The following is an 18,668-nucleotide window of genomic DNA, read 5'->3' on the forward strand; positions in this document are numbered from 1 at the left end:
TCATAACAGAAATCAACAAATGTATGCTATCATCTTATTTGAAGATGACTATATTGTTAGCCGAAACTAATAATTTATCCGAACAAAGATTATTTCATGTGTAATCTTGACTTCATGGGTTTTCAGTGCCTAACATGTATAAAACCATTATGGTATAAGAGGTCAAGCCCTAACTACATTACTTTTATTTGTTTTGGGTTATTCACACATAGACTAATAAAAAGTTTAGAAATGGTTCGAAATTATGTATAAAGTTATTTTGAAGATAAATGTGTTTCTTATCAAACACTGGGTGAATAAAGTGTGTGTAAACTGTGTTTCGTTTTAATAAAAGCTAGATTTTCATGGATCACAATTTATGTTAAAGCGTATCTCCCGAATCATACGTCATACCGTGTCATAATTTTGCAGCTACATTAAATGGCTTGTGAGGATACTGCCTGCAGTATGTGTTGTTAGTGGAGTTAGCAGTAAAGACGTAATAAATTGAAACATCATGACTAATGCTGAAGTTCTACTTACTAACATCTGAAATGTAAAAAGCAACAAAATAGTCATTATTTTGTGGGGCATCAGCCATAAAAAGATGAGAAAAGATTGGAAATTATGTGTCACGTTTGTTGGAAGTCTGAGATTGTTGAATAAGGTCTGGATAATTGGTGTTGCGTGATGTAAGCTGCTTCAAGATGGGTATACAGAGCTTCTAACTTTAATACTTGACTTATAGTGTTTAATATTCTGCTTAATATTATACCTCTTAATGAGTAGACTATGACAGTATTTTAATTTTTTCTATCTGGTCAGTAATTACAGGAAACACTGAACATCAATTTTTCATTGTGTCTGGGAGCCGGTTGATAGGCAACCTCCTCTGTGACCGTTTGTCTGTAGCCATTTAGTAACATAGATGGCATATCGTGTTGTTTTTCGATTTCATCCTATTTTACGTACTGTAGTAAAGGCAGCAAAACAACGCTGCACTTTATGCATCGAAAACATCCCAAATAAATGGCGTAGCACACATAAAACACACTTGAAAATTGGAATCATTTCTCAAAATGCTTCCAGCAGTGTATATATGTAAGAAAAACGTTTCTAGTAGCAGAAAAAAATTATTTACAAAGGTACGCAAGATAACTATTCCCGTTACCCAGCTACTACTATGAGCTTAGAAATACTACTGATGAACTGTGTGATCAACTGTAATGACCATCGAGGATGTGTACATGATCATTTAAGCACTAGACACAGATGACACCACAAAATGTTTTGTACAGAGATCCAAGTTCATACTATTTAATGGTTAATCAATAGTGTCTCAACTGACCTAGGAAACGTGTTAAAAAGAGATAACATGCAATGACCACAAAACATGTGCAGGTACACTTTGCAGCAGCAACCTGCAACCTGCATATATCAAATTAAATAAGAATGAATTATGAGTAAGTGAGTGTAGTTTATTCGACAATCAGCGTAACTTTACAACACCTTCCGTCCTGCAGTAAAAGCCCTCGCTTCTTGTGTGACTTAGAAGCTTTTCCGCTTCTAAACCGCGTGCTGAACGATTACCCATGTCAGTCTCATCTAATATGCCATAGCTTCGAAAAAAAAGGTACACATACTTGTTATAAACCCTTTTCTTGAGAATACTAATTATTCAGAGTAAGTACTGATAGGAAACAAGCACAATCCTTCGATAACTCATTAATAATTTGTTGAAAATTGCTAATTTACATTTCCGAAGACCAGTGAGAATTATGACAATAAAGAAGACATGAATTTCCAAGTTCTTATGTGTAGCGTTACGTAATGCAATTAAAACCTGGCAAGCTTCCTCAAAACACAGCTCCACTATTATAATGTTACAACTGCGGTGAGTCTGTCTTCTGCCATACGCTGCGGTTCTTGTTAACGAACAGCTTCTGAATTGTATTGTTCATCAGAGATATGCCTTCTAATGAGACCATATTTCTCACCCAGCCTTTCCTCAATCTTTGATACAATTTCTTACAACTTATAGTCTAATTCGCACCTCTTCTGGAATATCTGTGTCTGACCTTCCTTAAACAACAAAAGTGACCTAACTCCTTTAGAGTCCCCAGTTGCTATATGTACAGTCCCATATGACATCTACTCAACATTTACCAACAGCTCTTCTATCACAGCTGTGAGCCCATCAATTTTGATAGCCCTTTTATGAACTTCCCCTTCAGTCCATTATGTTTCCTATTCTGTGTTGAGTTTAAGTAATTTTACCCCATGCTCAACATTTTGCGAAGCAATAATATGACTAGCTATTTGTTCCTCTATCTGATTAATATCTTCCTAAGTAGGCACAGCATTTATTTTACTTGAAATACTCTCCTCGTTTTTAGACTGATTTTCTCATAAAGCGCCGCGCTCTGGCTGGATTAGCCATGCGATCTAAGGCGCTGCAGTCATGGAGCGTTCGGCTGGTCCCAGCGGAGGTTCGAGCCTCCCTCGGGCATGGATGTGTGTGTTTGTCCTTAAGATAATTTAGGTTTAGTGGTATGTAAGGTTAGGGACTGATGACCTTAGCAGTTAAGTCCCATAAGATTTCACACACATTTGAACTTTCTTTTTGTCATAAAGCGCCAGTTTCTCCTGCAAGGTTTATTCAGGTTCCCTACTATTTCCCTGCATTTAGACTGCCTTCCTTATTTGAAACAGAATTAATTCTACAATTATACTCAACAAAATTCTTCTGGGTATGTGAACACACTGTCAATATGTAAAATTCTCCAACATTTGTGGATTCTACACACTGACAGTGTGGTCACACATTCAGAAGAATTTTATGGACACATATTCAGAAAAATTTTATGAAATGTGACAGTGGCTGCAGAAACCCACGCTTTCATTCCGTTATGGCCTGGAGTAGTAAGGGGTAAAGATCAGGAGAAAAATTATTAAAACTAATTCCCATTGCCAGAGCCAAATGCAAATCTTGCCAGAGACAGGGGTGGTTATTAAAACTAATTCCCATTGCCAGAGCCAAATGCAAATCTGGCCAGAGAGAGGGGTGGAAGCAGGAAGCAATCTGTTACGTCACAAGTGGTGAAACGTCCCCTTAGAAAAATTAAAAATGACTGTGCTTAAACTGACAAACAATATTTTTAGCGCAACCCAATCTGACTTTCAATAATCCCTACAAAAGAATCGCCTTGACTAACAATAACCAATACCTTTCACAAATCACTTACCTCACAAAAATCTTCGTTACTCGAACTACTGCAATACAGCGAGCGCCACTACTGCCAGCTAAATAAAAGATTCTAACTGCTGAAGGCACTAACTACTGATAGGCATAGTTAGCAAATGAAAGATTTTGATAGAGAACAAACAATGTATTTACCTTAATAGTGTTCAAAAGTCATTATATATATATATATATATATCAGTTCATGATGTCCAGTATTACAAATTTACTCTCTCTGATGGACACATGTCCAGATCATCAACTCTTAAAATTCCGCCATCTCTCTCCCCACATCCACCACTGCTGGCGGCTCACCTCCAACTGCGCAACACTGCGCGCTGTTAACAGCCAACTGCCCAACGCCACAATAGCGACTATTGCAACAATGCCGACCAGCCTCAGACTGCACGCAGCACAGCCAGTTATTATCATACAGAGCTCTAAGTGGCGTTACGAACATAAAAACCTAAACAGCCCAGGCTCCATACAAAATACTTTACAAATTGTTTTGGGCAGCAGCCAATACAGATTTGAAAAACTTTTTCATAATTACAATAACAAAGATATCAAATGCACACACTTATTGATACAATGTTGGTCAAAAGCTTAATTTTCTCACAGTCCCCAAAGACAGTCCTGATCATTCATCACAGTAAAATTGCAGGGTTTTTTTACCCTCAAAGTCTGAGCAGTAAAAGAAAATGCACATGGAAGTAGTGGATTTCCATGCAGTCTTGAAGAAGTAGTGTTGTCCTTCCAACGGAAAGACAATGCTGACTCTTGACATGCAGACAGGTAATGGGCCACAACAGAGCAAACCCACACCAGAGTCAGTCGAAGTTTTGAAGAATATTGGTAGGTAGGTCATCACAGAGCAGACCCATTGTAGTCCTGGTAGAGGTTATGGTATTGGTGGGCCACCAGAGGTGCAGACCCACTATGGTCCTTGTAGAAATAGTGGTACTGGTGGATCATCAAAGGTGCAGACCCACTTCAGACCTTGTAGAGACGGCCAGCAGCCTTCTGTTGCGACTGTGCAGTTGCACAATCACCATCGAAGAATTTTGTACTATATAGCAAGTCCATAAACCACCACATGTGCATTCACAGACTTTTTGGTGTGTCCTTAGAACCAGCAATGCTGTTAACCAGTCCCTTGCTGAATTATTAACGCATGTGCAAACACTAACGGTCCCAACTTCTCACATATTGTGTATATACTATGATCAACAGAAATGTGTGAAGTGAAATGTATTCTTACAAGTTACTTAAGTTGATGAACTAGTGTCAATTACAATTTTATAACATGAGAATACAATTACAAAGATACAGAAAACATCATTAAAAACATAGAAATTCAGATAACATTTGTAGTAATACAGGCCTTACCAAAGGATCGAAATAACATATACATCAGTGTTACATGAATTATGACATAAGTAAATACATAAAAGGTCAGAATAACTTTCGAAACATCAACTTCACACGTGAGCATAAAATCAAAACAGAACAAATAATATCTAAACGTCTTTACAAAGTAAATAACACATTATAAATGCAAATTATATTTGAGGATAACAGTATTCCTCTTCATAGTGACTGTAGCTGAGTATTAGAAAAATTCGACAATGTAAGTCTTAACAGATAAACACATAAAGACAAGAAGAACACAGATACACAAGGGTACACAAACACATAGCAGAATAACACAAAAGGAAAGGACAGGGTTTGTTTAACTGCAGTATTTTGCAAAGAAAACTTTCTTTACTTCTTGGAGATCTCCCTTCGTTCTTCATTATTTCCAAAGAGTCATATCTATACCTGCTTTCTGGACTTTTTTCGTATAACTTCTCAATGCATTTCTTCCAGTTCATCACAACTCATTCTGTAATATAGTCTAACCACTCTTAAGCTAACATAACTCTGCTGAGCTCAGATGCGAAACTAAGGGACGAGGCAATGCAGCAGTACAAAACAATTAACACAAACAGCAATGACAAAAAATGCAAACTGGCAAAGCCAGCAGCAATATATATATAAATTAACAAAGCAAATGCAACATTATCGCTAATATAAGTCACTGTGCAGCAAACAAGAAAAATAAATCAGTAGTAAAACTGGCTTAACAGAGGAATACAAAGTGAAATTTAATAGCACTATGCCTGGCAAGCAGCAGTTGCAATTGCAATAACTTATACCTAAATACGACATAGCTCAAGCAGAAAAAGTATTACAGTAAAAATGGCCATGTTTTATACCTATGTCACATCTTAACACTAGAGAGTGATGCATCACGAGAACTTACTCTAGCAGACAAGTTACCAAATCGTAAAAAAATTATTTATGCAATTCCTGTGAGGGGGAAATGTAAATTTATGTTCCCCCGTTTTCTTGGAAGTAGATTATAAAATTATTTTTTACTGGATCTGTAGGTGTAAAATAACTATATTAGTACATCTACTAAATTTTATATTAACCAATGCTGCAGTGCAGCTAGAAACTAGATATTAAACAAAATGAGCAATGACTGTGCTTAAACTGACACACAATATTTTTAGCGCAACGCAATCTGACTTTCAGTAATTCCTACAAATGAATGGCCCTGACTAACAATAACCTACAACTTTCACAAATCACTTACCTCACAAAAATCTTCGTTACTCGAACTACTGCAATACAGTGAGAGCCACTACTGCCAGCTAAATAAAAGATTCTAACTACTGAAGGCACTAACTACTGATAGGCATAGTTAGCAAATGAAAGATTTTGATAGAGAACAAACAATGTATTTACCTTAATAGTGTTCAAAAGTCATTATATATAGATATATATGTATATATACACACACACACACACACACACACACACACACACATATATATATATATATATATATATATATATATATATATATATATATATCAGTTCATGATATCCAGTATTACAAATTTACTCTCTCTGATGGACACACGTCCAGATCATCCACTCTAAAACTCCGCCATCTCTCTCCCCACATCCACCACTGCTGGCGGCTCACCTCCAACTGCGCAACGCTACGTTCTGTTAACAGCCAACTGCCCAACGCTACAATAGCGGTATTGCAACAATGCCGACCAGCCTCAGACTGTACATAGCACAGCCAGTGATTATGATACAGAGCGCTACGTGGCGTTACCAACATAAAAACCTAAACAGCCTACTTACAGTGTGCCAGGCAACACATTAAGACACTGTCTGTCAAATGAGGAGACACATTCAGCAGAAAGGAGACTGTGCCAGAGAACCAAAAGAAACAAGGCAAACATATTCGTTGGCTTGTGAGACATGTTGTAAGAATCTCTCTTTCACAAGACCACTTAATAAGGAACTAACAAAGCAGTTAACAACCTGTTAACTGAATATAGAAGAATGAGGAGACATGCAATCATTAAAACAGCTCCTTGCGTCATAACTTCATGCTTCCTCTCTCTTAATACCCCATCTCTCCGGCTCCCATCATGAGTTGATTATTGGGATCGATGGCACACCCAATAACATTCGATTCTTTGGTTACGATACTGTACTGAAACTATGTCCCAGATGCTCCAGTATCATGTATGAACTAGTAAAAGCTGTACTTGAGTTGACAGCCTTCAGCTGATAAACTTGATGCTGCTCGTTACCTACCATCCTCTAAAGGACGAGATGACTATCTTCCAACAACACCAATTCGCAGGGTGCTGCCCAGGCTGAACTTTCATACAGATGCCAGGAACGGGGCCTCTTAGTGTCTACATTCCTGTTCAACACTAAACTGCCTTGGGTATTGAAAGCATACTGGAAGTAGAGAGGACATAATTTGAGGACACGACTACCGACATGAAGTACATCGCAGATGGGTCATCGTGGAATTTGGAATAGGACGTAGGGCACTACAGCAACCAGTCCAAGTTCACTCTGCATTGGACGATGACAGTGTTCACTCACTGGCAACCAGCTGTGCCTCTGGGTTGCTAAATCTCAGCTGGGCATGCATGGATCCAACAGGACAGACATCAGCTGGAATCCAGCAAGCAGCTGAATGAGCAACAACCGATCCTGGTCCAGACGCATGATGACTAGTACACATTGTGAATAAATGACTGAATTTTGGTAGTGTTTAAGTAGCGTCGTTGATGCTCTACAGCGTTTCTGACCTCATACGTAAGTGTCTCAGCTCGGCCCTCTACTGTTCTCCAATTATATTCACACTGCTACTCTTCCCTCATTTGACTATTGAACTCGTTAAACTTGTTTGGATGTCTTCCCCAGTTAATGAAAAACAGCTTTCTAAATTTTAGATTTTCTTTTTAAATTCTTTTGTACTAGAACTTAGTTCTTTCATACTATCCTGCTGTTCTCTTGTACTAGGCTGCCGTCGATCGTTTAATATGTCTGTAGTATCTTTTCGTGCTTCCTGCGCTTTCTTTGATTTAGGTAGTATCATTTCTTCTAATTCACTCATATCCCTATAAAGGTTAATCTGAGGAGTGGAAGCAATATTACACTGATCGAGCTGAACGCTGTTATAGTTCAATTCTTTTATCTTGGCGGCTCGCGCATGCCCGCCCAGACGCTGGAGATTGCTGCGTTGCCAGTTGCACACGGCGCACGCGCCAGTAGAAGCAGCGCCATAGTATAGCATAGTTCGCAAGCTTACGTGTAGGGGGGAGCGCGCAGTTCATGAAGTAAAGCCACCACGGCCGCATTAACCCTTTCGCTGCTACAAAGACGTGCTCCCTGCATTCCGCGCTGTGGGCGATTTTGTCACTGCACTGCTCGCCTGTGCAAACACATTGTGTTCCGACTGCTTTGACACTCTTTATCATTCGATTCCAAAAAACTATTTGGCTCAAAAATTAGATTTTTACCTATCTTCTTGACTGATACCTTCCCCCCATAAATGACTTAATTTTGTTTCGATGTTCAACGCAGTTATTATGCAGCATTAAATATAGTAAACCTTTGCACGAAATTTTGAAGAGTTTGCAGAGGTAAAAGTCCATAGAGTATACTTTCCGTATAGTCGATTTTAGTTCCCACGATGTTGAGAATGAAATGTGGACAAGATACCTATATATTTCATTTAATTTAAGTACCACATAAGTGTCGTATGTAATATTGAGAAATATTCCACCTTTCGCGACTGTAACAAAAGTTTTACTTACACTGGGCACGTTTGGATTTATTTTAAAGCACTTTAATCAATCAAAAGGAAGTAGACAAAATACATTAAACAAAACTGTGGACTTACAAAAACATTAGGACTTGAATATACCGTCTGTCAGTGAAGTGCTCAGAGCTATGTCAAATATAATTTTGTGTGTGGCACACACAAACAGCATTTATTTGCTAAAACACTGATGAGCCAACACAAACGTTGAATATTGTGGTACCGCAACACAAAACTACGAAAGGTGACTTGGCAATGGAGGACACAAAATACAGTCCTCTTATGATGCTTCAAAAGAGAGAAACGCGTCTGGTCTAAATAAGTCGCTTATTACAGTTGCAGACGAGGGATATATTTCAATACCATTGGTAAAACTGCGACTGTGGAACAAAAACTAGAAATAGAACATGAATACCATTGTGTATGTGCCATACCTTTCACCGATGGAAGTGCTTTAAAATAAAGCCAAACGCGCCGTGCGTATATGAAACTTTTATTACAGTCGCGAAAGAAGGGATATTTCTCAATATTACATACGACACCTATGTGGTACTTAAATTAAATGAGATATTGTTATACAGTAAATATTATATGAAATTTAGGTATCTTGTCCACATATCATTCTCAACATTGTGGCAACTAAAATCGACCATACGGAAAGTATACGCTACGGACCTTTACCTCTGCAAACTCTTCAAAATTTCGTGCAATGGTTTACTACATTTAATGCTGCACATCAAAACAAAATTAAGTCATTTATGGGGGGAAGGTATCAGGCAAGAAGACGTGTAAAAATCAAATTTTTTGGCCAAATAGTTTTTGTGCAATCGAATGATAAGTGTGTCACAGCAGTGGGAACACCATGTGTCTGCACAGGCGAGAAGTGCAGTGATGACAAAATCGCGCACAGCGCGGAATGTGGGGAGCGCGTGTCTGCAGCAGCGAAAAAGTTAATGAAGAGGCTAAGCACTAGAAATTTAATTCAAATGGATAAAATTCGTGAAGTAAGGCACTCCAATATTGTTTTTAAATAAAGAAAATATTAAGCACCACACAAGGTTTGAAAACCTTTCACTTGGCAGCTCAACACCTTAACCGTTCCGCTACCTCTGCTCAGCAAACAGGGTAACTCAATAAGGACTCTAACATCTCACGCAACTACTTATAAGCACTGTTGGTATGACTATGAATTACTCACGCTTCGTCGAAGTACGATAGGAAATAAACAATTACCGCTGTTCTTTATTGCGAAAAACCAGTTCGTGAGATTGAAACAAACACCTTTTCTTGCTATCGCCTGAATTAGGAGTCTTATTGCTTGTATGGTTTAATTAATTAATAGAATATGAAGCAATTGGTATAAAGAACGCTTTTTCCAAACTTTCTGTAAAAGAAAGTCTGCTATCAAGACATTGCTTTTGTTCTATTACTTTATTTATGACTGAACGTTTGTAAAACTGAAGACACTCGTCCGTGCTCTGCACTGCTGTCGAGATCTGGCAACGTCGTTCTCTGTTCATTGGCTGACTGTGTTTTGTGACGTCAGATGCGCAGAACGAACCTAAACTCGGCCGCCAAGATATATGACGCGCATTTTATCAGTACGAAGCACAGAGCTACAATTGGACAACACCTCTGCACTGTCAGTTGTGTCAAAAGGAGCCATCAGTTCAGATTCATCTCCGTTTGCAGTAACACTGAAGTAACTGGTCTCCTCTGTTGCAACATTATCACTACATACACCAGTATTACCCCACTGACTATGAACTACACTAACAGAGATATTAGGTATAAACTTCCTTGAGTTTATGACGAGAACATGTTGTAATTTCCACTTGGCTGTAGTACAGACGTAGGACTCGTATTGTTCTCAACACTTTTGCTCATCCTGTCACTCTTGGTCTCTTTATTATTCGAAAAATGTAAGACCTCAATTCCTGATTCATTCACTCTGCTGCATGAACCTGCAAATGACAGTATCAACAGAATGGAGAGACAAAAGAGGTATTTGAACATGAATAACATACAGAGTTGTTGATGAACTGGGAAGAAGAATTATAGACCATCAGCCTCGTCCACTGGCTCTTATAGAACTCCTCTCATTTCTGTTTCGGAAAAATGTTTGACTGCACAAAGAGCTCTGCATTTAAATGAGATTATTCTATGTTGGTATAACGCACTTTTTGGCACCAACTGATATCCATTTTCCCCACAAACGGTTTTGATGTGTTGGCAAGCTGGTCATATGCAACCAAATACATCAAACAGTACTGGAGGGTCAAGAAATCAGTGTTGTCATCATGGACTAGCTTTGAAATAGGTGAAGAAATCCGAAGAAGATCGAGCCAAATGGTATGTGTTCTATCCATACGAATACATTAGAGCCCAAATACGTTAAGTTAGCTGTCATCATGACAGAGTATACAGTTTTCTGAGAAGTCACGTGTGACTGATATCTGATGCGCTGTACCTCAGGAGAACAGGAAAGAGGACATAGCAGCAGATTTTTTTCCTCAAAACATCACCATGTCTTCGTAATGGAATGTATGGTAATTGTACTGGAGGATACATGGTTCTTTTCGGGATAGATCATTCCGTGATATGCTGGTGTCACTGCAAAGCTTTTGTCTTTTATGAATGACAGTTCCCGGGGGTATCAGGCTCAATTACTGGCGTACATGGCACAAGACAAAGTTACCACTGAAATGCTTTGCTTCCTACACTACTCTCTGCCAGCTTCTGGATTGCTTTGTAAGACATATTGCGCAACTCATGGGCATCATGAATTTTTCATACTAAAAGATTAAATTATCAGTCAGATGCTTATCATTTCCAGCCGTGTAGGTGCGGCGCAGTGATCATCGAACATGGGAAACACAGTCCGTATTAGCTGACATAACAACGATTGCATTGCTTTGATTTGCACTATTCCAAGGATTACCCTCCCATGTGTGGAGCTATGAGTCAAAAGAGCACCAGCATTAAAATAGTCCAGTAATTTACATTTTATGAGCGTAGTATATCGCAGGCTGAGTCCATTTTAACAAAACTTCTTTGAGCATGAGGCTGCAATATCGTCTATGTCTTCTCAGCGTTTTCCCAGTATTACTGAGATAGCTTTGTTGATCATCATTGCCACTTTCTTTGATTCAAAACATCTTCAGTATTGTGTCAATAATAGGCTTACACTCACCGAGATTATCTGTCCACGGTTTTTGTGACCTTTCTGGTGTTCATCATCTATCTACAATGACCGGGCAATTAGACCTTATCATATGTTGATCCCTATATACATCTATTCCATTCAAGACGCACCTCTCTTAGTTTTTCGGTGGTTGGCTCCAAGGTGATCTGTTTTTGGATAGCTTTACTTCTTATGGAGTCGTCAAAGAGACTATTGTTATCTGAAGCAGCATCTGCATATAACTGACTTAGTGGTATTGCTCAGCGTTATACTTTACATCCGTTTGGTGTACTTCGATTTTAAGCGGAAATAGAATATTTCCGTCACACAGAAGTCACTTTACTCCACAAAATTTCATCCTTGCAGCAATGACTGAAATGTGCGTCATAACCAAGACTTTGAACATGGAGTTGTTGTTTCTGTAGTGTTATACTCTTTGTTGCAACGGACCCGTGGGTAACGGACCCATGGGTCTGTTATTGGAGTTTATATGCAGCTTATATTGTATGAGTAGATTATGCCAGATTAAAGCCTCGTGTGGTAGTATATGCAGCGCACAGCAGCGCGCATAGGATTCCTATCTACAGACCCCTGTGATGCATATAACAAACGGCAGCCGTAGTAATGGAAATCTCTGATCCACACCACCGACCATCACTGGAAATCTCTCCCACAATGCTACTGGTCGTTACACACAGATATGAAACTACCGTTTCTGCTTCTATCACATGTACGTTATGACACTAGCCTAAATTGTTTTATATGCTTTGTACTGTATCTCAAATTACATCCTCCCATCTGGATAAGTAGAGTGTATTATAACCATATCTTCGCAGGTTTGTAATATCTGCCTACAGACCATACAAGTTTTGCCAAGTCTATATGCACCCTACTTTCGAACACAACGAGATGCGTTTGGCATGTTCATTCTGAGGAGAGGTACTGCTCCAGTGCTCATTTACATGTTTGCTATGAAGACGGAGGCTTTTCTGCCAGAGTTAGCTCTTCCATCGCTTGCGGATTAATTGACCGTCAATCAGTTGGTCAGCTGTGTGCTACTTTTAGTCGTTTAGGTCTTTATTTATTCTGCTTTTAGCAGTTTCTACTTAAAAACTGCACATATGATTATTAGGAGAAGTTTGTGTGTGTGTGTGTGTGTGTGTGTGTGTGTATGTGTGTGTGTCTGGGTGTGCGTCCATAGTAACCAGTTTACGCTACTTGATTAGAATCATATTTCCATGCAGTTACTATATCATTTCAGTCCTTTAGGATCAAATTACTATATGGTATAAAGTTTGTAAATGTTTCCATGTTAATGCACTCCTGAAATTTTCTCTTTTCTAAATAGCTGTTTTTACACTGAAGCGCCAAAGAAACTGGTATAAGCATGCGTATTCAAATACAGGGATACGTAAACAGACAGAATACGGTGTTGAGGTCGGAAACGCCTATATGAGACAACATGTGTCTGGCGCAGTTGTTAGATCGATTACTCCTGCTACAGTGATAGGTTATCAAGATTTTAGTGAGTTTCAAGGTGATGTTACAGTCGGCGCACTAGAGATAAGACACAGCATCTCCGAGGTGGCGATGAAGCGGGTTTTCCCGTGAGATCATTTCGTGAGTGTACCGTGAATATTAGGAATCCAGCAAAACATCAAATCTCTGACATCGCTGTGCCCGGTAAAAGATCCTGCAAGAACGGGAACAACGACGACTCAAGAGTATCGTTCAACGTGACAGAAGTGCAGCCCTTCAGCAAATTGCTGCATGTTTCAATGCTGGGCCATCAAGTATCAGTGTGCAAACTATTCAATGAAACAACATCGATATGGGCTTTCGGAGCCGAAGGCCCACTAGTGTACCCTTGATGACTGCAGGACACAAAACTTTACGCCTCGCGTGGGGCCGCCGACACTGACATTGGACTGTTGATGACTGGAAATATATTGCCTAGTCAGACGAGTCTTGTTTCAAAATGTATCGAGCGGATGGACGTGTACGGGTATCGAGTCAACCTCATGAATCCATGGACCTGTATGTCAGCAGGGGACTGTTGAAGCTGATGGAGGCTCTGTAAAGGCGTGAGGCCTTTGCAGCTGGAGTGATACGGAGCCCCTGATTGGTCTAGATACGACTTTGACAGGTGACTTGTACGTAAGCATCCTGTTTGATCATCTGCATCCATTCATGTCCACTGTGCATTCCGACGGACTTTGGCATTCGTATCAGGACCATGCGACACCCCACGCGTCCGCCATTGCTACAGAATGGCTCCAGGAACACTCTTCTTAGTTTAAACACTTTCGATGGCCACCAAACTACACAGACATGAGCATTATTGAGAATAAATGGGGTGCCTTGCAACGTGCAGTTGAGAAGAGTACTCTTACGGATTTATGGACTGCCCTGCAGGATTCATGGTGTCTGTTCCCTCCAGTACTACTTCAGACATTAGTCGAGTCCATGTCACAACGTGTTGTGGCACTTCTGCGTACTCGAGAGGGCTCTACATGATATTAGGCAGGTGTACCAGTTCTTTTGGTTTTTCAGTGAAGGCTGTTACTTGAAAGGGATATGAAAAATATTCTTCCGCCGACAACGATTGCGAGTACCTACTTTTCGGCGCCATTTTGCGCCTGCAGTAGTCACTAATTCTTTTTATGGTTAACTGGATTTCCTAAAATTAAACCAGGGACTCTGGGAGAGACGTGAACAGATAATCAAAAATACTATACATCTACTGTGTGTACCTCCTACTTTTAAATAATTAGTAGTAAGCATAAATGGAGAAGGTCAGGGCACTTAACGTGTTTTTCTGAGCTTAACCAAAGTACAAGACTGATAACTAACAGGAGCAACACACGACATCTGAGGCCGGTAGTAATCTCCTTATCACTTAATGGAAATCGCCGATATCAATCTATTGCCTTAATGTTTCTTATTTAGATCACGATATTAAGAGTTTACGGATATGACTAATGCGTTTTCTGAAGAGTATTTTTTACGTATCATTATATGATAAAAGGCTACTTACTTTCAGAAGGTAGTGCTGACGGACACTACACCAGCCTCCCACTGACGGTATAGCGGATCATGGCGAGGGGTCTAGCAATTTTGCTGTCCACGGTGGCAGTAATCCACCTGGTCAGAGCTGCGTCTAACAGCTCTCTCAACCAGTTTCCCGATGGCTTCCTGTTGGGAGCTGCTACCGCCGCCTATCAAATTGAGGGCGCCTGGAACGAGGATGGTGAGCTTGTATAGCCGTTCAGAAATTATGTACACTCATTCTTCTTTTCAAATCATTTCTAACTTGAACTGATCTCATGAGACGTATTTCACTTTAGTAATCGCAACATACAGACGTCTGTGAATAGCTTACTGTTTAACTATCGTTATATCATGGACACGTTTACGCTTTTCGTCTCGAGCTTATGGCAGTCATTGTTATAAAATATTCTAGACTGAAGTTTTTAGAATTTGGTATAAGAAAGACAATGAATTATTTGTTCCATATAACAACTCACTTTTTAAAATTAAGTTCAAAAGTTTACTATAATGGTATGCCGTAAGTTTGACCATCCTTTGTAAACGCTGCATTTATTTCCGATCTACCTACTTTCACAAGCAGTGTTTGTAATTAATCCAGGATATTTCAGTCTTTATTTATGTAAAATGCTTATTTAATTTAAGTCACTATACTGTGGAAATTTTTATGATCAAAACGCTGAACCCAAAGCGTTACAATTCCTGTGGGCTACCCTAATACCAGTTTCCTGTCGTTATTCTAAATCATATAAGGTATTTGCCGATTCGGATTCTTCTGAAATAAAATAAGAAGAGATTGCCGATTTCCTCAATTTTTTTTTCGTTTACTGCATTCGAGCTCTGTCTCAGACACGAATATAGGACGGACCTTGCTGTATAATCTTCGCTGCGTCACTCAGAGATATTTTCAATACTGTGGATACGTAGGGCTCATATCATCATTACCATCAGTGTTCGCCAAAAGGCAGGTTCTCACATGGTAGTTCTCCAGGCTGTCCGGTCTTGTGCCATCCTCTTCAGGTCTGCATAATTTCCTCTTCCCTTTATGTCGTCTGTTATCTTGTATCTCCTTCTTCCTCTCAATCTTCTCCCACAAGAGAAACCTTCCAGAGCATCAGCTAGCAAGCACTTCGTTCTGAATGAATGTCCCAACCAGTTCTTTTTCCTTTCTCTTACAACCTTCAGCAGACAGCTTCTCTCACCAACAGTTTCCAATACTCTTTCATTACTCAGTCTTTCCATCCAGCTCATTCTCTCCATTTCCCTTCACATCCACATCTCAAATGTGTCTAACCTGTTTTCATCCTCTCGTCTCAGCGTCCATGTTTCTGCCCCATATAGTGCCACACTCCAGAAAAAAATTTTGCCAAGCCTTTTCCTAAGTCCTTTATCTAATTTGCCACATAAGTCTCCTCTTTCTGTTGAATGCCTCCTTCGCTATTACAATTCGAGTTTTCACCTCCTGGTGACCTCTCAAGTCTTCAGTTATTGTGCTTCCAAGATATTTAAATGCGCTTACTTGGCTAATATTAGATTGTCCTATTTCGGTATTGGACAGTCTGCGTCTTGTACTGATGACCATACTCTTTGTCTTTGCTGTGTTTATTTGCATCCCATATCCCACATAAGCTTCATTCACATCTTTCAGCATGTTATTCTCTGTCCGCTCATTTTCTGCCACTAATACCATGTCATCAGCAAATCTTATACATTCTATTCTCTTTCCACCAATATAAGAATAAATAAACAACAAAATGCCTTGTTTATGAAATACACGTCGTCTGCTTACTGTGTCACTGCTTTAACAGAATTGCTAACTCTCGTATAATTTCTAATACAGATTTCTACATTGTCTTACATATAATTTCAGGTAACCTTTAATGACCAAAGCTATAACAGAGAATTACAGTTTTCCATTTGTTGCACTGCTTTACACTTTAATTTTTATAATAATGATTATAGCGTTGTGACACTGAGTGGTACACGCAATAGTCTCCGTAACAGCACTGTTTGCAGTAGCAAGTTGACGCAGGATTTCGCGAATGCGTCCACCTCCGTCAGGCAGTGAAGTTAACGAAACGCCGAACGCCCCTGAAGCGTTGTAACAGGAGAACTACGTGGCGCCAGGGGGATTACCCGTCTCATCCTGGTGTTTAGAAATACTGCCTGCCAAGACAACAAGAGGCATCGAATCGCTGATCACTGTGGAGTAATTTGCTTTTATACCTTTGGGATTTGCCGAAAAATAGTTAAAAATAACCTGAAACTATACTTGGGCCACATGGTTCATAGAACGATCGTCACTTTACTGTTGTTTATTGGCGCAGCCATCATCATCTCACATCTTACGAGACAACCCGCCATAGAAATCATCATTAACTCTAGCAAGCCTCTTTCAGCATTGTTTGGCAGACGTCGAGTGCTGGGATTCGCTCACCCAGATGCTCCTTGCTTCTTTGCCCTCCCTCCCACTGCCCTTCAACTTCGCCCTCTGGTTGTGGGAACTGCACCTCCGTTCTAGGCTAAAGCTAAGAAATAAGTGAACTGTTTCCAAGCTGACTGTGACTGCTTACTCACCAGAGATCCCTGACACTGGAATCTGAACTTCATCAGGTATAGGAGTGCGAGAAGTGAACACGAACTCTTCCAATATAATACACATGTCGCTGAGGGACATTTTCCATAGTATTTTATATGAGGGACATGTGGGATCCAGAAAGTAATCTTGTAATTATGATTAATACGGCAATGCTGCCCAATTACGTTTATTTCTATGAAAATATCTTCACAACATGGATTTGTCTGTAACGCGAAAACATCGAAACGTAAAACATAAAACAAAGTAATTCCTAAGTTTTGTGAAGTAGTTGCCGTGATGTGGTGAACACAAGCCTGAACACAAGCCTGCCAAATGATGAGACCTTTGGGAATTCAGTCGTCATTAACTGGGTATGCAGGTGTGGGATTGGCGAGCCCGGATTTCGTGACCACAGGACTGGTGAGTGGATGCCAGGTGTAGGCCGTAATTATCGGGGATATTCTGATACGTTGATGCGAAGCCGATTTACTGTGAAAAAATAATTTGTTCCTATTCTAGGCACCAGGTACAAATCTGGCGCAGTGAATGTAAGAAAGACGTACAGAAATGTTTCCACTTGTAATGGATTAGGAACGGGACGTGGACTGAAGAGGTAAAACAAGTGAAAAAGGCCTATGGCTTGCTCACAGTTGTGCTCCAACAAAGCAGGAATCACATGCTGTCCAAGGAGGCCTCGATAGCATATAGACCTCACGGAACACCTGATAGGCCCTCAGGGTGTATTCCCTTCAAAGAATAACGGACCGAGAATAAAGGAGCTTGTGATTCCACACCATGCATCGTCTTTTCGTGCACACCACGCTGTTTGACAGTTTCCTACATTCGGCAGTCATGTGTAATCACTGCATCCTGCAGAATAAAATGTTTCATCACTCTATACACCATTGCCCTCCCTCATGTCATCAACTTTGTTCTGTGCCAGAAACCAATGAGCAATTTCCGGACGTTGCTGCGAAACATGGTATTTCAGTTGCTGCACCATCGTACGGGTACCAGTTTGAAACAGACCGAAAAACTTTCCGTGCTGTTGACCACAGGTTGGAACATTCTAGTGACACTAAAAGATCTGTAGCATTACCCGTGACACTTGCTGCATGGTCAGTTCCAGCAACAGCAACCTCGGGATAGGATGCCTTCCACTTTTAGGTGCCACGCCGGGCTCACCCGTATTTTCGAATTTTATTAACATCTACTTAAGCCATTTCGAGACAACGTCCCACTCCTCAAACTTTTCAGTCGACGATAATCTCGCAATGCAACACTGCAATTACTCTAATTACTGCCGTTCATATAAAACAGTTTCAGTAACAGCGAATCATCTCTCTTCTCTATAGCTACACAGTTCACGCACGTTACGGCTTGCAGAATGGCCGCTTGGATGTCATATAAGCGATGTTGTTTGGTTGGCTGATTTGGGGGAGGAGAC

General features: G+C 40.0%; 1 protein-coding gene across 1 annotated transcript in view; it reads left to right on the forward strand.

The window, feature by feature from the left end:
• The first annotated feature begins 10,892 nt into the window (after positions 1-10,892).
• LOC124622243 (myrosinase 1-like) overlaps positions 10,893-18,668 on the forward strand; it is a 98,996-nt gene continuing 91,220 nt past the window's right edge. The window contains exons 1-2 of the mRNA XM_047147898.1: positions 10,893-10,960; positions 14,639-14,845. Coding sequence (XP_047003854.1) covers positions 14,692-14,845 — 154 coding nt within the window. The 5' untranslated portion in view covers positions 10,893-10,960; positions 14,639-14,691. The remainder of the gene's footprint in view (positions 10,961-14,638; positions 14,846-18,668) is intronic.

Source organism: Schistocerca americana, chromosome 7 (assembly GCF_021461395.2).
Source record: "Schistocerca americana isolate TAMUIC-IGC-003095 chromosome 7, iqSchAmer2.1, whole genome shotgun sequence".
In the NCBI taxonomy this organism is placed as follows: Eukaryota; Metazoa; Arthropoda; class Insecta; order Orthoptera; family Acrididae; genus Schistocerca; species Schistocerca americana.